We start from the raw sequence: 22,977 nt of genomic DNA, 5'->3' as shown, positions 1-22,977 counted from the left end.
CAATCCAGCGTCATATTAACTCGCACTTCAGATTTGGTGGTGTCGGAAGAGTCCCTCTTAGATATTAGAGGGATTAAAGTGCTCTATATCTGTCGCTCTAAATTCTTCATTTAAGGCCCATGAAAGCGCCGTATGAAAAACCTCTACATTAAAGATGTTTTCTCCACGACTTCTACATTGCACAGATATATACGGTTACACTGCCACGATTTATATCGTTAAGATTCGATAACCTACCGCACAAAATAGGCTGCTGTCATCCTTAACCAAATACGGTCACCCTGCTGCTCCACACCGATATACTACCGATTGGCAAATATCGAACTCCCAGTGCTGCAAATTACCCGCACTCCGTTCAAATTTAAAATCCAAATACTTCGTTTAATCTATGTTTTATTTGCATTTTTGTAAATTATTATCATTTGTTCAATATATTCATGCGATAAATAAGTGTTTAAATTAATAAAAAAATTTTTAAATAATAACTTTACAGTGTGCACAATTTAAACAATTATTTCGTGTCGGGTCAAGCAATTCATTCGATTTATAATCAATTAAAGTAAAATAAAACCTCGAATCGATCTGTTAGTGACTATTGGATTGTTCTCGTGTTATAAAGCTGGCGCTAGTTCGAGTTTGTTTAACAAAAAAAAAAAAAAAAAAAAAATACAATTACAAGTTCCTATCTGAAAAAAATTTCCATTTCCAAATCAAAATCCAAGTCCTGTCCTGGAGTCAACAGACGGGAATTTCTACTGGCCATCCCGATTCACTCCAGATACACGATACACACAATTGACTATAAAAAACTCGTACTACATATTTGCAAAATACACATACAAAATGTTCAGGTTAAGGTTATATTCTCCTCCATGCCGCCTTCTTTGTTTCTTAATTTTTTTAACAATTACATTACTCTTTTCTTTCGAGCGATATGCGTTGAATTTGTGTGTGTTGCCTTTAACTTATTACACTTTGTTCGCATTAATTATGAGCACAATAGTAGTTTTAACAAATAATATATGTATGTATACGTAGATTTGCCGAGGCTTAAAACTAGAAAATAAAATTTGAAACGTCCTCAAAGTGTGGTGTGTGTTTTAATGCCATTCGCTTCGATATTCCTTTGCGTGGTGTGGTGTGGTCTGCCATGGCGTTCAACAATAATAATTAATAATAACTGGAAGCACTGCTCTAACAATCGACGGATTGCTAATCGAAAGAATGCGTTTCACAGAACAAGACAATTTTAATAATGAAAGTTTGGCCAAAAGTTTGGATTGGGATTTCCGTTTTGTAGATATTTATGGTTTAACAAAATGTTGGGTGGGGTGTGGTGGCGTGAGGACTGCAGTTTGTGTGGCTGTTTGGTGGATTGGTTCTCAGCCCCGGCTCCGGTCGTCCACCACCGCTCAGATGGGGCGCGTGAAGTTGGCGGGGAAGAGGCCCTTCTCGTTGGTGCCCTCCTTCTGACCCATTAGCCAGCCCTCCTCCTGTAAATTGGCAAGGAAAAACTGCACTCAATAAAGACAAGAAGTGTGTCCATCTGCCACAAGCGGGGAGGGGGAAACTAGCTCAAGGACAAGACAGGACCGGACGACCCAGAAGGGAGTTCAACTGCATTAACTTTACCTGATCCTCGGGATCATCGTACTCGATCACGCGAATGGTGTCCCCAATTTCGAAGCTCAGCTCGTCAACATCCTCCTTCACGTAGCCGTAGGTGGCCTTCACTCGGTAGAGCACGCCGGCCGGTAAATCAGCCGTGTTGGCATCTGTGTGGAAAGAGAAGTGCGGTTCTGGTTTAGTTTAGGACCCGTGCTCAAGTACATTCCGCACATAGTGTACATCAATGGTGGCATAGCATAGCTCTGTTTAGTAGACAAAAACGCACGCAGCGGAACAACAAAGTTGCAATCTTGGCCAAACGGGGTTAGTATTCCTCGTGGAGTTAGTGGTCAGGGCTCTGTGTCCAGGAGGGGGTCAGTGGGTATCAGCGCGGGGAATAAACCAACGATTGAAGCAGCGTACGTGCAAGCGATTAATGAATGACATTATGGATGGATGGAATTGATTGGTGTTTGATCGTGAATCGAGTGTGGGTGGTTGAGCTGGATAAATCAATAATAATAGTAAGAATAGCCTACATACGTGATGAAGGACACCTGTAACCAGTAGCGTAGCGTTCTCCACTCCCACCCAATTAATACGACATTAAAACTAAGCCCAAATGAGAACAGAGATAAGTTTGCAAGCCGTGGGATGAGAACAGAGATGACCGCCAATGTCAATGTCAGATGAGTGGGTTCGATAGAGCCTGCTAGAGTGGATGCCCCTTGCAGCATGCCACACACCAAACATTACAATACAATACAATATAAAGTGCTCCGCTCAATGGGAAACTACGGCTTTAGTTGACAACAAAATTAGACAGGCCCGAGCCTGAGCCTGAGCCTGACCCTGACCCTTTTGTGTTTGGGGTCTGTTCCCAGTTAGTTCTCTGACGAGACGACACGGCGCACAGCGTACTTATAGTTGGGGGATGCAGAGAGATAGTGACAAAGATTTACACAGAGAGATTAAGAGAGAGAGAGAGAGAGAGCTAGGAGCTAGAGAGACAGTGGACCCAGTGGACTCGTATTGAGGTTTACTCACCATTGGGAACCTCGTAGATGCACTCATCGTCCTCTTCGAACGGATTCTTATTAGCATTATTAACGGTTTGTCTATGAACTAATTGCCTACTGATCTGATTGCTGACTGTACTTGTACTTGTATTTGTAACCGTGTCTGTATCTTTATCTGTATCTGTTGATGTAACTAAGTGCTTGGTGGTAGTAGTAGTGGTGATTCCTATCGCTGTATTACCTAATTTCTTCTGCTTGTGCTCCTCGATGGAGTTGCCGTTATTGGCGGCCGCCTCGGCCGCTGCTTCGGCATTCGTTGTTGTTGTGGGCAGCTCTTTGGGATGCTTGCCGCCACCGCCCCCGCCACTGGCAGTGCTGCTGCTGATGCTTTCCTTCTCCTTTGCCTGTGCACTGGCACTGCTTGCCGGGGATTGATTGTTGTTGCCATTACCGTTCACCTGGAGGGGTGCTGCTGCTGATTCTGCTGCTCCCTCTCCTGCTGCTTTTTGTTCCTCTGTCTTTGTCACTGTCGTTGTCTGTGTGGTGGTTGTGATCTTCGTGTTGGCATTCGGACTGCTTAGCTCGGCAATGTCCATTGCTTGGGCGCTGCTTGTGGTCGTCGCACCATTCACCCCATCCGCCGGCGTTGGACTGATGCGCTGCTTTAAAATTGGCGGCGGCGACGGCGACTCCGGCGTCGGTTCTGGTGTTGAAGAAATGGAATCAAATCTCGGCTCTTGCAGGGACGAGCTCGTGGATGTTGCTACATTTGTATAGTTTATATTTATCGTGTTTTTTGTGTGGTTTCATTTTGATTGCATTTATATACGATCGATGTTGTTGTTGAATTGATTTTGGTGTTTGAATGCATTCGATTCGATTGTATTATTTCATTCAATTGGTGTTTGTTTTTTGTGGTTAGAGAGTAGAGCATCATTCCAAACAAAAGATCAAATAAAAAGAGAGAAAATAAATCAAATATAACTCAGGACATGCAGGTTAAAGGGCGTTAAATGACATTTCCATTTCGACAAGAACATGCAACATTCCATTTGACCACGGTCCACAGTCCACAGTCCACAGCCTGGACCAGCCCATCCCACACACACATGTAAATACAATGGCATGTCTTCTGCTCTCGGATCCATTGGGGAGATTGGGGGACCGGACCTTATAGGCTATAGTATTTTTATATAGTACAGATTAGGTCTAGCCCAGGCCGCCGCTGCCAACAATTTTGTTTGTATTTACAATCGGGGGATCGTCTATAAATGGAATGTTCTCGCAATGCCAAAAGGTTTTTAGTTTAAAACTCAACTTTAGAACGAAAAAGTTAACAGAATTAGTTGCCAAATAAATTTAAAAAAAAAAGTAAAAACAAATACATATATCTTATAAATTGCCAAAACTACAGCGAAATCATCATCATTCATAGACCATAGAGACTATACAGTGCGGGATATACGAATATTCTTTCTATATGTTGTGTATTATATTGAGCTCTGTTTCTTATAGTATCCGAAATAAAGTTATTCTTTAATGGGGGGCGGGGGGTTTTTGGTTTTGCAATGAGATTTTTTTTTGTACAGTTTCGAGCAATTTATAATTATAATTATTTGTTCGTTTTTAGCAAAAGAATAGGATAACGAAAAGGGTAAAGAAACAAACATAATTCAATAAGTAACAGAGAATAATTAAGGATCAGAGATAGAAGGAGAGCCAGAGTGGGCGTAAGAGAGGGACAACACCCCTGAGGAGGGGGCTGTACTTACGGCTGTTCGCCAGACTGGAGCCCCCGTTTGTGGTAATTTGATTCTGGTAGTTGGTGCTGTTGATGCTGGCGTTGTTCAGCTTGTTAACCGGCGTCTGCACTGGATTCGACGTCTTGATGGCATTGCCTGTGTGCGAGCGGAGAGTAGGGGAGTCAGGGGAGTCAGACGAATCAGCATCAGCCATGTGACGGCGGCTATATGTACACACTCGTATGTACAGTACAACTTACTTGTCTGTTTGCGGAGCGTGTTAGAGCCGCGCTGCGATTCTGTGGCCAGTTTGTCAACAATCGCCTCCAGCTCCGAGTATATCTGGAGAGGTACAACAGAGAGATTTAAGTGCTTTTCTGCAATTCTATTGGCTCTGGGGCGCACCTTGGACGTCTCGTTGTGGAAGACCTGCTCGGTGGCGAAGAGCGTCTGCAAGTTGGTCACCAGAAACAGTATTCTCGAGTCGTACAGGGCAGGCAGCTCGTCGTGCAGTTCCGTGTTGAGCATCTCGTAGGTGCGTCGGGCCTCCTCCAGCTGTTCGCGTCCCTTGGTCAGCTAAATGAACAGAATGTTAGCCAAGAGCCAAGAGCCAAGAGCACGGATCACAGGATCACTCTCTACCCACCTTGACGTCGTCTTTGCGTTTGTTGGCATTGGCCTGGAGATTTTGGAACGAATGGCGCTGGCCATCGTAGTCAATCAGCTTTCGGTTGCGCTTCTCAACTTTTTTCTGCAGCGATACAAGCAATACATTAGCATAAACATTAGTATGGTCTCCTTCCTTTGGCTGGGAAATCTCCGCCAGGGCTTGCCTTCATTTCGGGAAATTGTCCGGTGTATGTATTGAGTGGTATGAGCACTTGGTCCCCCAGTTTGTGGGCAAAGTCCGCCCACAAGCTGTCCGAGGCGCCAGTCTGTGCTTGCAGGGCTTCGTAGCCGCTCCACTGTGGCTCGTAGATCTCGCACACGGCATCCATCAGGGACTTGGAGGCGGTTTGTGCAGCTGTCGGAACAGATAAGATACAAGATTGTTGAAAACACACAGATTCTGACAGGCATTTCGTTTCGCTATATAATGTGCCTTACCGCGAACACATCTTATATAATTGTTGAATTCCTTCTGTAATCTGTTGGCGCTCATTTGTTGGCGATTGAAGTTGTTCAAGTGGTCGTCGAAGATTTCATCTGCAGTCCGATCCACTTTTCCCAAGTTTTGTAGAATCTGTAACAAGGGATTACAAGAGATCTTTGTGAGAAGAGTTTCAGAATAACAAGAAAAAAGCTCTTTTTTTCGTTGAAAATTAAGTAAAGAAATTCCACCACTTATCAAGCAGTTTACTGTACGCAAGAAAAGCAGGGAACAGTTATGTAAAGCGGTACAGATAAGCATGGGATAATTATGAAAAGCAGTGTTGCTAAGCAGTTAATTCAAATTTGAATATAAATTCGTGCTCCTTTATCATTTTGTTGCGCCAATTTTCTCGCATTATGGAGTCATGGGTTTTTTTTGTCTGTCTACGTTTCTGTTGGAATTTTTGAATTTGAATGATATGCCAGTTTCTATAGACTGTGGAGGAGGAGGAGCAAGGCCGTTCTGCAGCTCAAATACCAATCGACAGAGATGTGGGCAGGACCCAACAACTTTTAGCTAGGCTTTAACCAAGTAAAGTGAATGAGAATTCGAGCAGCACAATGGCCCAAAGTGTATAAATAAATGCACATTATTTGACAATCGTTGGGTTTTTGTTTTCAGGCTCATTCTCTTGTTCTTTGGGGATGTGAGAAAATAGAAAAAATTCGCTAAATCTGTTGGCACTTGCCGATCCGCTTTGCGTATCTGAATATCTGGCTTATCGGCGTCCCAAGTCTGTCCGCCTGGTGTCCAAAGGCGGCCTGTCGTCGCCATTTGGGTTAAGAACCTACATTTTTATGAATGTAGTTTTCGCCTGAACTCTCCGGACTGGCAGCCTCCGGTCAATTTGTGGCACTTATCCATGGCATGGCATGGCCCCTGCTAATGGCATTTCGACGAGCAATTAAAAAACACCAACAAAAAAAAAACCAGAACGGAAAACTGTGTGAAAACAGAAACGAAGAGTGGTGAGTGGTGACTGGTGAGTGGGGGGATATGCTAGCTGGGGCAATGGAATGCCTATAGAAGTTGACACAGCCTTGTAACAGTTTTCTCTGTCATTACAGCATCGCCCACGCTGCCAGCAACAGAGACGGATGGAGAGATACAGAGCGATAAACAGAGAGTGGGAGAGAGAGAGAGAGATGGGTACAGTGTCACGCCTGGCCATCTGTGCGTATAGGCAATGAATAACCAAATGAGATACACCCGAGCGATAAGCAGCCAGAACAAAAAACGCTCTATTTGCGAAGATCCAACAAATGTGGCCAAATATTTGTGGCCAGAGGAGCAGGCCCTATCTAAGCTGGCCCCCAAACAGATAACACAGTTGGCTAATTGAATTTGGCGCAACGCTCAGCCACGAAGAGACAGAAAGAGAGAGAGAAAGAGAAAGAGAGAGACAATTAGCTACTTCCAATATCGTACTTTGTGCGCATATATATGTATGTATGTATATCTCTGTAGAGACTAAACTCGTATGATTTATAAATACTCGCGAGCCACAAGTGACTCGGAAGGGAACTTCCTCTGGGGGCGGGTGGGAGGTATGTTCGGTTTGTTGACCACTCGTTTAAGCCCCGTTATGCGGTATGAATGATTGTCGAATGAGTCGCGCCATGTGGCACGCATACGGAATTGCCCAAAGACGGTAGCCAAGGCCTGAAGACCATGGAATGCCCTTACCGCACGTACATAAATATCTTATCTATAATTTCCCATTTTGAATTACATTTGAGGAAAAAATGGTTTAGTAAGGTTGACAGACGCTTGAAAAAATATATTCATCAAAATCAGAATTAGACCTGAGGGTTTTTGGGGAAAGGAAAGCGGTTAAAGGAAATTCTAGCCACGGGTTAAACGGGGTAAACATCAATAATTCTAATAATTATAGAAAGAAACAATTATCAAACACAGAAAATGTATCCATTTAGGTACAGTTTTCGTAACCTCTTCCTCGACTGCTTGCACTTCTTTTAGTGCACACAGCAGAGTTTTGACACTTCGAACACTGCTTACAGTTAACTGCTTAACTGCTTACACTGCTTCAGCTTACAGCTCTAATGCTGTATTTCTGCAGTTCCTCTCCTCCCCACCACCTGACCTAACAGTCAAAATACTTCTTGGCGGCACAAGAGTATCCACACACAGACATATTTCAAGTAAGTGCAGCTCCACCCGTTTGGACCTTTTATGGCCAACACAGACTCAGCCACTGGCACACACACACACACCTGTACCTATGGCTCTGGGCTTAAGCAACAAACTTGTTGCCGTCACAAGAGATTTTAATGACCATTTTCGTAATTGAAACCAAACGGTCTCTCGTCTGTCGTCCGCAATCTCTGGTTAAGGCTTTTATTTACTTCACTTCCTTAGTTGGTTCGATCTCTGTAACTGCAGTGTGAGTGTGAGTGTGAGTGCGAGTGTGAGGGCAAGTGGAGACGAGAGACCCCTGTGTGGGTGTCTGTGTGGGTTATCCAATGATCCAATGCAGAGCCATACGCCATATTATCAATAAAAAGTTAATATCATTATTGGATATTCATGCGGGGCGGCCCTGGCTGTTGCCAAGGCGCGGGATCTTATCAGAGGAGCGGAGACCACAGCGCTACCACAAGGACAGTCGTCCGTCGGCCGACCACTTCCGTTTTCTTCTATTTTGTATTTCTTCTCACTTTTTTTTGGGGCAACTCGGCCATGTGTAATGTCTGTCGCAGTTTGCGTCACCGAATTCTATATCTATATACGATATATCTATAGTATATATGTTATAAGGAGAGGGGCAAAGAGGGGACAAGGTGTGTCTGTATGTGTAGAACGAACGGCTGTCTGCCTTTTGCATATTTTGTCATTTATTTAAAAACCGACGCCGCTCTTCCCCAACCAATCGCTTCCCCTCGCTCTCGCTCTGGATCTTTTCTCTTTCTCTGTTGCCAAAAATCATGGATCTATATATAAAATGTGTGTATTTGTAGGTGCCATACATATTCCACATACTTTTAGAACCACAGATCACAGCATGTGCGTAGAGGCTGCTGTCCAGAGGGGACTCTTTCGATTGGGAAATGTCAAGCCAGAGAAGGTTGGAAAAGCCATAAATCTATACCAAAAGATTTGATTGAGTTGGCCCCCTCCTCCGGCCCCCTCCGTCTGTGGCCAAGCGTGGGCTAAGCTTTTGGTCTCTTCGCAGACACCAGTCGTCTTGCCACAGCCACAGGTCGGAGGCGACCTCGGAAAGAGTGAAATGAAAAATCTCTGGTTTTGGTTATGCTTCAGAAATGGGCGTAGGATGTGGGTTGGCTGTGGATCGATGACAACATCGCACAGCTGTCTGTGAAGCGGCTCGAATGGAGGAGCAAACTCCGTTCGGGGGAATCGACATCGACTGCAATTTAATGAAATGAAACGGAACGCTCAGCCAAGTGCAAACAAATGAAAAGTGTACAAAGTGTACTAGGGGATAGGGGGGTAGGGGGATAGGGGGATAGGGGGGTAGGGGGCTTTGGCCATAAGCAGACGTTGGCCCAGTTTTGCCAAGAATGCTACACAGCACAGACAGTGGCTGGCAGACAGCAAGTTGCAAGAGAATCACAAATTCATGTGCAACGTACGGCGTGCAACAAGTCGCAATGCCAGAGCTCGAACTGAGGAATACCTCTTAATCATTTATTCACTTCTTAGGGCTTTCAATCGGTTATATGTGTGTACCTTCTTCCATTCATTCATTCATTCATCGCTCAATTCATTCACATTCTCTGCTCTTTTATTGCATTTCTAGATTATTTCTTTTCGTTATTTCTTCCATGACTCTGCCGAATCGAATGAAGGATCCTTTTGCTCCTGCATTGCTCCGTCTTTCTTTATTCAATCTATCCATCCTTCCTTTCTCCCTGTACAGTTCCCATTCTCTTGCCTCCCCAGGAAGCTGCAAAGCTACAGAAATGAATGGGAATGGGCTTGAAACAAGCAAAAGGGTGCACACATCCGCCTATAAATATGTATTTGGGTACACATACTATATCTCTGTACATTGTCCACTTAAACCAAGAACAAATACAACAGACAATGAAAAATAAAGTAGAAAAAAGAATCACACAAGAGAAAAACTTGTAGAAATTGGCATGAATAATGGGCACCGCCGCCGCCGTCGCCGCCGGCTAAAATCTAGCGAAAGACAGAGAGAGAGAGAGCCAGAGAAATGTGGAAATGTGCCATGACACAGACTGTTGAGAGGGGGAGGGGAGGGAATAGAAGGGCGGTCAGAGGGGCACAGACTTTTTAGCCGGTCCGGTTGGGTCCGGGCCGGGCCGGGCCGGGCCAAGCTGTGGCCTCTCTCTCTCTGTCTCTCTCTATCTTTCTCTCTTCCCAGTGTCTTGTTTAATGACATGCCTTTGTATCTGTGTATCTGTGCATGCTTGTTTCTGTATCTGTATCTGTGTGCAGGCTAACCTATTACCACAAAAGTACATTTTTCTTTGCATTATTATTATTATTTTGTAGTCCCCCAACTTGTTGCCCCGTTTTGCTCTTAGCGGTGCTCATTGAGTCGATGATGATGACAGCAAGAAATTATCATTGCTCTGGAGCCACAAACCGGTTCTACACCTTGCCCACAGACTCCGGAACCCACAGAAACCCCAGCAGAGACCCCAGAGAGAGACACCGGAGAGAGACCCCACCTACAGTCAAGTGTCATGTGACAGCTACAATGGCTACAGAAACAGCAGACGGCCGACGGCCAACGGCAGACACCAACAGGCCATAGATCTCCAGATCTCGCATATCGTTATGTTAATTTTCATTAATAATGATTTCAAGAGACTTTTTAGAGTCGCTTTTGAACTGGAGTTGAAATGGAAATTGGAAATTGGAATTCCATTTCGATTGGGGACTCGATTGCATAAGAGATCGATAGGCGATATATTAATGCATTATCCCCCTCCCTGCGCCCCTTTTTGCATAATCTCTTTTCAAGTCTCTTCCTCCTTCTGCGCCTTCTTCTTCGCCTATTTAGCGGCCTGCCTTTTCGGCTACTTTCTTTGAGTGGAAAGTGAAACTCGTTTGTAGAAAGTTCGTATCAAACATGCAGCGGACTACAGACTACATAAGTAGAAGAAACCGAAGACGGGAGCCGTGGAAAAACAAATATTTATCCCACACACATGCATCTGTAGGATGTACATATTGTATATCTAAGATGTTTCCTACAGCAGGCCTGTATGCCGTCATGTGAGGAGGGCTGGCAATTAGCGCATTCGAAATTTCGCTAGATTCTAGCCAAAAGTCGCAGTCGTGGGGCAGAGAAATCAATCCCAAAAATAGGATAAGAAACCAGTTTATGGAATTCTTTTTAACCCGAATGGAGCACCATTGCCCATGTCTACTTCTTGGTGCATGAAAACGGAATTCGAATGGCATTCGTCGGGTTCATACCCATCCCAACCCAACCCATCCGCTGGCACTTTCGTTTTGGCACTGCAGTGCCTCTGCCACTGAATGGAAAACCCAACCCAACCCAAGCCCAGGCCCAGGCCAAAACATTTAGTCTGCTTTCTTTGTTATTCATTGGAATAAATAGAAAACAAATTCGAAATCGCAAGCGGAATACGAGTGGAAACGGCCAACAAATGCAGTAGAGTATTTGTATTAGTATTGGCCCCCTGAATAATCGAAATATACTTTCAGATCAGATCCAAGTTCTCTCTAGAGTCTGGCAAATCCAGGAGATACGTGGAGTGCCTTCAGGATTCACTTGTAGATCCGATTATGCAAACTCTCTGATGCCAGATGCAATCATCGAGGAGACAGGTTTTCCTTTATATATTTTTACTTTTCCTTTATATAAATATTACTGATGAAAAACAAAATCACTTCCGTCGAGCACGCATCTGGCAACCTATAGGTATATGCATGTATCTGCGGCTCTGTCTACGTCCAGTTGTGTATCTCGTAGATGCTCTTTTCTAGCTCTGCTCGGAAGCCGAGCCGAACAATTGTTGTCGTTTCAGCAGCTTTTGAGATTATTGCATGGCGACACGGGTTTTTTATTGTTGTTGCGAATTGTTTTTAAGCGCTTTTTTGCTGAATTGTACCTGTGTGTTTGGTGTGCGAGAGTATCTGTGTGGCTTATTATCTGCTTATGTAATTTTGAGAATTTTATTCATCGCTTCGGCGGGGGAATTTCTCATTGAGCGGATCACGTCTTCCAAAGTTTAGTTTTTTGCTCAAATCACGGAGATACACTGCCTATATATCTAGTATCTGGTGTATGTATCTAAATAGATATTAAGTAAATGAATCAACAAAAGGCTATCTACAGAAGGCTACGTTCTAGACAGAATAAATCATTCCCCAGAGAGTTGTGGGATGCTCAGAACTAAACTCTACAGCAGAGATGATTGTTCAGCCAAAAAATGTGTACATTTTATCTCGAAAAGATTGCGGTCCTACCCTCGAGTTTGTGCCAGATCATTATGCCTTTTTTCGGGTTATATAAAGTCTGTGGGGCCATTGTATTATATCCATGCTAATCAATCACAAGCTATTGAGAATGTTCTCGTAAGTCGAAAATGTTCGTAAATGCGGTCAAGTCATGAGCTCATACTTAGCACTAGCCAGAGTATCTACGCTGCCCGTAGTTACAATAGTATCTGTATCTGTATCCCTCGTTTAGCATTGAAGCGCAAAGTGAACTCATTCAAGTGTTTGCCACTTGTTTGAGATCAATCAACAAAGATTGAAGACCCAGAGCAGGCACGTGATTTGCATGGAAAGCCACAGACCAGAGATAGCCAAAAAAAAAAGCAGAGTAGAAACCCTGAAAGCACTGTAGTTTATGGCACGTGACGAATCGCATGAAATAATGTCCAGACCGCACGCATTGGCCAATCAGTAAACAGATCGTTAACAAATCTCAGTCACAAAAAGCCGCTCGGCCATGGAAAATGGGTCAAGAGCAGCGTGGAAAACCACTGGAAACTCCTCAAATGCTTGGGTGCCGATGCACGACATGTACTTTGTTTTCGGAGCCTCTCTCTTTTCCAGGAGGACGCACAGGTGCGCCTCGAGTCGAGCATCAATTTGGGGGACGTGATGGGGGGGCCAATGGTTTTAGGCACTTTTTGCAGCTTATCGTTTGCAGCGTTTGGCAAATCATGAAGTGATAATGGCCATTGCATAACACGGCCCTTGTCCCCCCCCCCCCCCCCCCCCCTCGCTCCAATCGGAGGGCTGTGATAATGAAAGACGGGGAGAGAGGGGTACACATGTATGTACGTGTGTGTGTGTCTGTGTGTATGTTCCATTACAGGGAAAACATGAACCGAAGACGGAATGTGGACGGAGTGCTTATCAGTCGGAATGAATTCCTTATACCGTAATAAGCAAATCTAAATGATAAGGGAATGAGTACGGTTTCCGCAATCAAATTGAAATATAACGTATACGTCATGTCGGCACAGCCTAAAATTAGCCCTAGGATCGTAGAAACATGGAAACTCGCTTTATTTTTTCTGTCGGCCCCGCCAGATCCCCGTCCCCACCACGACAGGGCAGACACGCATCGCCGGAGATTGACAATATTTACAGCACTCCCCGCCACTCCATCTCCATCTCCATCTCTGTATCTGTATCTTTCCTCGATTTCGCAATGGAAAATACGAGTATGCGCGAGTCAGTGAACTGCTTTTAATTACAAATCCATGCCGGCATCACAGAAAAATATATTTACAAAACGAACAGCATCGGGGATTTTCCAGTTGATCGATGCCCCAAACGGTTTGCAGCCAATTGGAATTCCACTGAGGGATTGCACCTGAGGAAACTGCACCTGGCTACGCACTGAACCAGAATTCGAGCCAAGACGTGGAAAAGCCACCTGCGAAAAACAAGATTATTGCCACACGCACAAGCGGACACAGTGCAAAAGAGAATGCCCGAGAATTCAAACACAAAACACATGTCGTGTGCATGACTCTTGTTTGTTGTTTCGCTCTGGGCCGCTGGATAGGTGGATAGATTTGGGGGGCTTCGGAACATCCATCCTGTGGCTCTTTCAACATGCATAGATTGGTCTACCCCTCTCCACCACCCACTCTCCTGCCCACCCCAATGGTTTGCATTTCCATTGGTTCGATCTGTGCTATTTTCATGGGAATTGCTGCGCCTAATGCACAATCAATTGCCCCGAAATGACGTACAAAGATTAAAGATTCGATCCCGAAAACTGCACAGCATTTATGATGTAAAGTGCCACATGGCCGCAGTAACCACAGAAACCACTTGAGCGAGCGCCGCGGCGTTGCACAAATTATGCAACTGACATTGAAAAAGTCAAACAGAGATAGCTCTTGCCTCTGGCCCCCATTTGTGGCGTGTAAATCTCATTGAAATTAACTACTTGCCAGCCCACCAACCCCCCCTCCCAGCCCTGGCCCTCCACCCCTCTGTCTCTCGCCCTGGGCATTGCATAAAGCGTCGCCGGAGCAGAGCTTAGGGGAAAATTGCTCATAACCTCGATATAAGTGGAGGGAAACCATCTGCGAAAGCGTTTGCTTTGCGGCTTTGGAGCGGGCGCTGCCACCCGACGCTAACGAGCCGGGGGGGAGTGCACTGTACCGGTGCAGTATGGGGCATCCAACAGCATCCAACAATTGTCCCTGATTGGGCAATAACAGCAGCAGAAAGATCGAGCCACAAAAAAACGTGAAGGTTGCCAAACAAGCGGCACAATTGCACGAGTACTCGAGTACACCCCCTCCCCCTCCTCCCTCCCCCCTCCCGCCTTTCGGCTGCTGGCAGATGTGCTGCAGGTGGCACAGAGCGGCCCCCCCATGCATCCGATGCAAATTTTGAACTATGCTAATTCCTATGCTAATAGCCAGTGGAGCGTAACAGGCGCACAGTGAAATCAGAATGAACCAAATAGAGGAGAAAAGAACCAAAAGAAGCTTCTGCCACCGAATCGGCAGATACACTTTTTGTGGCCCAAGATGATGCATGCCCTCGAAAAAACCAAATCTGGTAGAGAGAGACACCTGTGGATGCCCCTGCACAATAGAGGAGGAGATCCCAATAACTGGCGGGAGCTTAGACTACAGGCATCTTCTAATCTAATAGTAATAATATCAACAATAGACGATGCAGAAATCAACGAATTCTAACGAAGAGAAAAGCTGGTACTCAGTGTTCATACGATCCATAAACTGTTCCATAAACTCTTGCTACTTCATTCGCGTTGGAACCACTTTTGGTTCCCTCGCCCTGTATAATTATTTGTTGTATATGAAAACGGATTAATTTATCTGATAAAATGCAACAATCTTTACGTAACATAAGCCTCCCTTTTGGTTTTTGGAGAAGTCCGTTTAAAAGAAAGTTTTCCAGCGATTCAATTAGCTGGTGATGGGGGTGATAGGGCATAGGTGTCCAGGGAGGGAGGTGCCTAGCATTTGCATTCCAGCGAGTATCTAAATTTAAATATTATATGTATAAATTATAATTAACGAGTGCTGATTGCGTAAGCTGAAGCGCAGTTTAAGCGCGAAACCAGTTTTCTATCCACCTAAAACAACAGCTAAAAAAAGGTAATAAAATAAGGCAACACTTTCGTGTGGTACGGGGCTGGGGACAGGCTGTTCCCATGCCCCGAGAGCGGGGATATTTGCTTCAGTTCAAAGTAGAGCAACAACAGATCGCGTGTGCAGTCCTCTGCATCAGTTTGGGGATCTGTTTTCGGATCTATGTAGGTTCGGGACTGGGACTTTTTTCTTTTGTTCTGGCCGAGTTTTCTCTTTGCCCGCCCTGCCGCACTTCCGCATGCAAACAATGCACCGAATCTGATACCATGACACATTGTGGACCCCGGCTGGAGATGAGATGAGCTGCTCATGTCTCATGCACTCAAGTAGAGCCGAAACAGGTGCATGCAAACACTGTTCTCCCAGAGAACAGGTATCTCGTGCCTCATATTCGTGTTCACAGAGGAGCAGAAATCATGAATAACCATCACAGAATATCATATCAGCCGAATCGAATAATAATCCACAATAATCCATAATAATCCAAGAAACCCTCCAAATGTGGGATGCTAGAAAATCGCGGCGATTCTCTGGCATCTTTCTTTAAGTTATGTATATCCCCCCACAAGACTATAGTAAACATAAACACTTGCAATTCATAGATTTACAAATTTACTCGAGTATCCATAAGCATGGGCTTTCCGAGGAGTACCCTACACTCCACTGGGCCGATTCCACAAGGTGAATCCCATTCATTTGCCGTGTGAATGTTTTGTTCGAATTCTGATTAGCAAATCGTGTGCCCCGCGAGTGTGCTGCGAATGTGTCGAGTGAGTGAGCTAATAAAAAGATACAAAAATTACCTATACGTTCCATTGCTGGATCGGTGTATCAGTGCTTTCGGTATGGGGTTTTGGGGCGTTCGTGTGGACTCTAGTCATCGACATCGACAGAATAATTGACCTTGCGCATTTTCACGCGCCTCACACGCACACACTGACACAGAAATTTACCAAAAGTTTGCTTTTGTTTCTCCGTTTGGGGTTAAACAACAAACTGGAAACCCAAAATAGATCAGAACTTGCAAAAGGTGAAAGAGGGTCAAGGAGGTCGCTGCCGGGGTTCGTTCTACAGACAAACACTTGAACTTCACACCCAATGGAGTGTCGTCCACTCTCTTCGCTCTCTCTCCCTCTCTGCACAATTGTGCATTAACGAAGCAATGTCTCGAGCTAAAGTGAAGTAATTCCAATTGTTATACAATCGAAAGTGACATAAAAGACATAATGCTTCGCTCTTCACTTTCATAGACTGTCTGGCTCTTGGTAATTTCAATAATTGAACACTTTTTTATGTTTGTAATAAGCTTTGAATTAATTTCGCAATCGCATTATTACTATACGTATCTCTAGCTGTATCTGTATCTGCATCTGCATCTGTATCTGTGCCTTTGTGCCGCTTGCATTGGGTCGTCTGCTCTCTGCTCGATTGAATAAAGCTTAGTAAGCGATCTCAGTGTGTTGTACGCCCCTCTTTTCGGAGTGGCTCAGTATCGGGGCGTAGACCGCACTGATAATTATTCGCGCCCCAACACCAGCCCCAGCCCCGAGCTCCCAAATCGTTTATCTGAAACTTTAGAGCTTCTCTTCGCAGGCTCAAAGTGCAGTGTCAGGTGTGTGATTTTTTCCCCTTTTTTTGTTGCATTTTCCTCTTGAAGTCTGCCGCAAAATACGAGTATTTCCACGTATTGCCAATTTTTATTATTTTTCTGAGAATCTTTGCGGTTTAGAATTACGCAGACGTATTATTGGTTGGCGGGGGGGTTTTAAAATACCATAATTACTCGGAATGAACAAAAACAGAGTTCCAAATGCATTATAATACATATAGAGGAAAATTATACTGCTTATAGGATTTATGTACTGCTTTATGCATGCAAATTTATTCACACTGATGACACAAGCCTTTCTATCTTTCGGAATAAATGCACTGCTTAACACACTAGACTCGTATACATACATATATGTACATATGTATATGTAGGTCAGCATCTGCAAAGAATCAGCCTGTCTCATAGAACAGACAGGAATATTGCTTGCAGGATTCTCACAACTAAAATAAAATATAACGATATTAAATAGTTTAAGAATATCTTTGGTCCAACATTTTGTACATTTGTACCGCTTGTCCTCTCTTCAACTGCTTGCAGGATTTATTCACTGCTTGCGTATAGAACTGCTTGACAGCTGCAAACCCAAAATGCCGATAATCTAACGGATATTTTACAATTCATAACGATATTTAACTAAAATGTTTCAAATTTTTCCTCGCCCAAATTCTATATTTATCTGCAAGAATTCCACTAATTGCAAGTTAACAACGAAATTCGCATTGAAATGAGATGTGTATAAATAAAGCAGGCGAAACAAATGACATTTAGTGTGGAATGCAACAAGAAGTTCAACAAGCAAGAGGCAAGTTTGAGTTTCTGCATGCGATCGGAACGTACGGAACGGATCGAAGATGCCAATAAAATGTCAATCGGAGAGACTAGAGATTCGGCTAGAGATTCAAATGCTAAAGAACGGGGATGGGAAACTGAGTACGAAAGAGCAATTTTTGGCAGCTGTTCCGTGCGGTGCCGCTTAAAAATAGCCAAAGAGCGAGGCGAGCTATTGCTAAAGCTAGAGCAGTGCGGGCGAAATGTTGTGTTGTTTCATTTGTCTTTTTGCAAAATAGAAAAACTAAAGAAAAGTATGCATAGAGTTATAAAACAAAAGCCAAAACACACCCCACACAGACACAGGCATACACACAGGAAAAGAGTGCGGCGTCTATTTAAAGATTGACTGCCAGGAAAAGCGACATTTTCACGCGTCTGGGATGGTGATGGTGATGGTGACGGTGACGGTGACGGTGCTGGTGCCGGGGAAAAGCCAACAGTTGTTGGGGCATGGCATCCAAACGCACCTCACATAAAAATCTATCTAGGCATCGCCATTTTTAAGTGTGTGTGTGTGTGTCTGTGCTTGACAAGTTTTCTCTGAAACAATTTTCGTGCTCATCTCGATGTGAAAAATCACATAAAATTTTCTGAAAATTGAGCACAACACCATGCGAAATAATAGAGCAGCGGCGGCCCAGAGAACGAGATATTTGTTTTAAAAATAATTTCCCATTTGAGCGTAAATTATGAAATTTTACTAAAAAGAAATGGTACGGTACGCCTGCTGCAGCACAGAGAATCAAGTGAATTTATTCGATTACCATCAATTTAAAAAGGAGAGAGAGAGAGAGAGAGAGAGAGAGGGAGGGAGAAATCTAAATCGGTTACTTTAAAAATATCTCTATTCTCAAGATGACATTTAGCTGGGGAATGTTTCGGTTCCAAGTTTAATGACCAACACGAGCCATCCATCGCCGCAGCAGCAGATCGCATCCCAAAGAAAAAAGAGCACACAGAAAGTGCGGACAGAAGACAGAAGAAGCAGAGGAAATATCAACGAACTTTGAAGATCCATCCACTCTAAATGCCAGCTCTCGCACAGACACATCCGTAGAGCAGAGCAGCATTTCTCAGCGCTAGATTACAACATTTTTCAGACCCCAAACCCCAAACCCCAAACCCCAGACCACAAACCCAAACCCGAACACGAACTTAAACCCAAACCCAAACCCAAACCTCTCTGGACTCTGGCTGCCGCTGTGGAACTGTGGAATGCGCTGGCATCTACTCTACTCGTAAACTTGTTTGGCAAAAACCCATCGAGTGGGTCAGCTTTTACACATTGTTTGGGCTCCTCTGTCTCCACTGTTTTTCCTCTACTTTTTATTGACATTTCGCTGGATCGAACGAACCGAACCGAACACAACCCAACCTCCACGAAACGAAAATAATAATAACAAAAACTACAAAAACTTTCACTTGTACGCATCTGCGGTTAAGATGAAACAGAGTCCAGTCCAGAGGCAGTAAAGTAACAGCGCAACAATCGCATCGCATCGCATCTCATGAATGGATTCGATTGGATGGAATGGGATGGGATTGGATTGTATTGAAAGGGAGTACTTAAGATGAACATCATCAGGGAACTGGAATCGGATATTAAACGGATTGGATTGGGTCCCACGACAGGTGTCTCCCAGCTACAGTGAAAGCAGGTCCCAGCACTACGTGTATTAGAAGGGATTACCGCTTTTGGAGAGGTGTTTTCCTAATTTCTTTTGGCAGAGATCTAAATAGAATGACTGGAAATCGATGGAGAAGCCCTGCCCCATGCTTGTGCCTGTGTGTGTGTGTGTGAGTGTTGGTGACCCAGCTAGAAACTGGGGCAGGGACATGGCTTTGGCTTTGGCTTTGGCTGTGGCTGGAACGAAGCATATGTCACGAGGATTACACGCGGGGGGTGGGAGCAGCAGTTCACTGTGAAAGGAACCTTCCACCATGCGTGGGCGTTGCTGCGCCGTATGCCACCTGCAACTGCAACTGCACCTGAACCTGCAACTGAAGCTGGGAGCTGCCCTCAAAGGGCAATCTCTTTGCACTCACCTTCTCCTTGGCACGTCCAGCGTGTTTTTGAACAGATTTGGCCAGCATGATGCCTTTATTCTCGGACATTCAGTGTGGTTGAGTTGATGGGGTTTTTAATTTATAATTAAATGGATTTTAGATATATTTATATGCACTGGCCTGGCACACCAGCGGCCACACACGTAAATATGATAACTTTAAATGCACAGTGAACACCCAACGACGAGCCAATCGCGCGCCACACACTTGTTAAACCGAAATATGTATTTATTTTCGCCTCGCTGTTTTTCGCGCTGGCTTCTGCTATTTTTATGCAGTTTCAGACGCGGTCAAATTTATGCAGATTTTTCAAAAAAAAAAAATGGCACGTAGACGTAGGCGAGTTGTACGACGAACGAATCTTTCAAACTTGACGCTGCTGCAGACGGAACGGGACTCACAGAGCGGCAGTAGTCGACAGATTCATTTGGCTCCAAACGGCGACGAGAATGAGTGGGGGCCCCAGTTGGGGCCACAGAGAGAGAGAGAGCGAAAGAGCGCCACAAAAACCGTTTTTCTCTCTCGCTCTCACACGATCCGCTATTTTGTTTTTAGGCGGGGCACGATACTGTTTAGCTAGTCGCAGTTTACTTGAATTGTCGTTAGCTAGGCAATTGCAATGAATAAAGTTTAAATTGTTGAAATTAACAATCACAAACAACAAATATTCAATAACATTGGCGTGGCCCCGCCAACTTGTCTTAAATATGGATTTTCAGGCAAAAGATAAGTTGGCATTCCTTCAGGGCTGCAACAACTCAATAATAGATTAATAAATATAGATCAGAGCTATTTAAAATAAATTTATTGTAAGCACAACACAAAAAATACAAAATTCAATTGGTATTACTCGAGCGCGTACATGATTTTTCGGGATCTTTCTTTTGAATTAAGATTTGACCAATAAGCCACAGGCTACGGGCATACTGTAATGCTGGGGAAAAATCGACACTATCGATGGTTGAAAAATTAGCCCACCTTCGATAGTATTGAGCGGGAAAATTGAACATCGGTCTGGCAGCACCCTAAAATGCCTAACATTTTTACTTTTCATAGTATTTTTTAGTATATTTTCAGACGCGCTATGAGCCCACCCACCAATGTAGAAATTGTGTAGAAATGTTATTGACAGCCATAGCTAACATGAAATGTAGTTAATATGTAGTAAATTCGTAGTTATGGTGTACTTACCATGTACAAAAATGGAAATTGTTGTTGACTTTTAACCTTACTGTACAAACAATTGAATCGAGATTATAACTTAAATTTAACCAGTCTTGTAGGAAAGTGATTCGCCAATCGGATAAAATTATGAATTCAGAGCTAAGGATCCTAGCTAGCTAGTAATACTCAACCGAATATCAAAAACGAGGAATATGATGGAATTCGAATACAAATAGTTCGCCGGTATATTTACGGTATATTTCTGAACACCAGACCGTACATTCTATGGACAAATCCGCGGTCACACTGCCTAGCATACTGTATCAATACACTGTACTTGTGTTGTTGTTGACAAAATAATTAAATCGAAAAGTAACATAAAAAATTCGCACTCAAGGTATACACAGCGCGCGAAAAGATATCCTCTCGGCAAATGTAAAATCTGGACACATGGGCCGCAAACCATACATGATTACATACATACATATGCATATGTGGTAGACGTGAGTTTATGAAAAACCAATTACAAAAAACTGAAGCACGAGTGTGGTGTAGTTTATGTGCGTTGCATACAATAAAGAAGGAGGAGAGTCTTGGCTCTTTTGGGGCAGCATAAAATCGATTCGGAGTGCATTTTTGTGAGGGGTGTGGGTGCTTGTGGCGAGTGTACATGCATGTGTATCTTTGTTGCAAATGTGAAGAAGCAGCAAGCTCACGCGCTTCTTTTCCCCTACCCTACCTCCTGCCCTACCCTCAGGGCCATCAGCTGAAAGTAATAGTTGATAAAAGCTGTAAATCTACTATGAGCCCCATCTGTTGGCTGATTGCAAAAGAGTGAAACAAACAAAAGAACCTCAACCTGTGTTAAAATCAGCCTTAAAACTATTCAGGTATGTAAACTAAAAATATAAAAATGCGCGCCCTTGTGTGCGTGTGTGTTCTGCATGTGTTTGTGTGTGCCAGAAGCTCATACCTAACCTCAATTCGCCCCAACTGATTACGATAGGCGGCAAACGGCACCTCCAGTGGGCATTAAATATTTAAAAATAATACATTCGCTGTAGTAGGCCTTTCTGAGGGATGTGAATGGAGCATACAACATTTTGTCTACCCCACTCCCAGCAGGTTCTTTGTTTTGAGGTTAGAAAGTGGAATTTCCTTTATCAATGACAAGATTTACCGATAAATTGCTGATGAACCGAGCAAATAACAGTTACAATTGTTAATAATGCTGAGGCAGTGCTGTGTGCATTGTGGAAATATTTCTTATCGGCTTGTTTTTTTGTTCGTTTCGTGAAACGTCTGTATGTGTAGGTAAATTAAAGTTCCGCAATCTGCTGGCACGTGTGTATGTGTGTGTAGTCATTTTTAATTGTCTTTGATTTAATAAAATTAAAAAGAAACAATGCCATTCAGTAAATACAAATAAAAAGGGAAGGAAGATGTTGAATATAGGCAGCAGACATAGGCGCACACACAGAGGCAGAGCGTTTACCGCGCTCAACTTTTGTTATTGTAGCACCTAAACTAGGACTGCCAACTAGTTAAAAATGTTATTTAACATAACTATATTTATATGATGCCTCCTGATATCAACCTGTCAACATAATCAAAAATTAATAGCCAAAAGTTTAATAAGAATATAAAAACAAGTTGGCAGCTTCTCCCAGCTACATATATTCGTGCATCTGTGTGTGTGTGTGTCTGGCTACAAGGTGATCCACACTGTGCTTAGCCTTCGGTTGGTCGGGGATTTTGTGTAAATTCTAATTAAATAATTCTTTGAAATCAAGCTTACTGCTCTGTTGATTGAGAGAGAGATACACACAGCCACACACTCGTATAAATGCATTCTTTTGTGCTTTCTTTGCGGCCATCACAAGACGTTTTCCCCCAATTTTCTTTATGAAGCGCGTCAAGTTTCGACTGGGTCCGAGTCTGGTTTGGGCTTTCGGCTGTTTGGAAACTTGAAAAACAAGTTCCCAGTCGGCGCACTTCATTTTTGAACTCTCCACCGCGCACAGCACTCACACGAGCAAACACACACTTCATTTCTCAGTATTTGTTTTAGATGCCTGGGTCTCTGGGCCTAGATTGGTGGTCTCGTCGCGATCTCTGCCCTCTCAGCTTGGAGCGAGAAGCACTTGCCGCGCAGACGATTGCTTGCAATTTAACAGAGGCCATCGAACAAGTCTTGAAC

At 43.9% G+C, this 22,977-nt stretch overlaps 1 protein-coding gene across 6 annotated transcripts; it reads right to left on the bottom strand.

Moving 5' to 3' along the window:
• Window positions 1-645: 645 nt before the first annotated feature.
• LOC108160393 (myc box-dependent-interacting protein 1) lies at window positions 646-20,290 on the bottom strand. Of its 6 annotated transcripts, none has more exons than XM_017294381.2 (10): window positions 19,593-20,290; window positions 5,477-5,612; window positions 5,203-5,393; window positions 5,016-5,120; window positions 4,775-4,945; window positions 4,630-4,711; window positions 4,400-4,525; window positions 2,656-3,390; window positions 1,633-1,775; window positions 646-1,493 (listed from the first exon to the last, which is right to left on the bottom strand). In XM_017294381.2, exons 1-10 carry the CDS (start codon window positions 19,659-19,661, stop codon window positions 1,413-1,415), a joined length of 1,839 nt encoding a protein of 612 aa, XP_017149870.1. In that variant the 5' UTR covers window positions 19,662-20,290; the 3' UTR covers window positions 646-1,412. The 6 variants fall into 6 exon arrangements, with proteins under 6 accessions (XP_017149870.1, XP_033247249.1, XP_033247247.1 ...); XM_033391358.1 differs by having other exon boundaries at window positions 1,633-1,799; window positions 2,869-3,330; window positions 19,593-20,288; XM_033391356.1 differs by having other exon boundaries at window positions 1,633-1,799; window positions 2,869-3,390; window positions 19,593-20,287.
• Between the last annotated feature and the right edge of the window lie 2,687 nt (window positions 20,291-22,977).

This window comes from Drosophila miranda, chromosome 3, assembly GCF_003369915.1.
Source record: "Drosophila miranda strain MSH22 chromosome 3, D.miranda_PacBio2.1, whole genome shotgun sequence".
NCBI classification, from domain to species: Eukaryota; Metazoa; Arthropoda; class Insecta; order Diptera; family Drosophilidae; genus Drosophila; species Drosophila miranda.
The sequence above is the reverse complement of the archived record's forward strand: the minus strand, read 5'-3'. Positions and strand labels throughout refer to the sequence as shown.

Bases quoted from the DNA above. Each gene is read 5' to 3' on its own strand.
- LOC108160393 (XM_017294381.2), bottom strand. From the start codon at position 19,661: ATGTCCGAGAATAAAGGCATCATGCTGGCCAAATCTGTTCAAAAACAC. The intron at 5,121-5,202 runs GCAAGCCCTGGC...GTATCGCTGCAG, and splicing joins GACAATTTCCCGAAATGAAG to AAAAAAGTTGAGAAGCGCAA. The intron at 4,526-4,629 runs GTAAGTTGTACT...GCTCGCACACAG, and splicing joins CACGCTCCGCAAACAGACAA to GCAATGCCATCAAGACGTCG.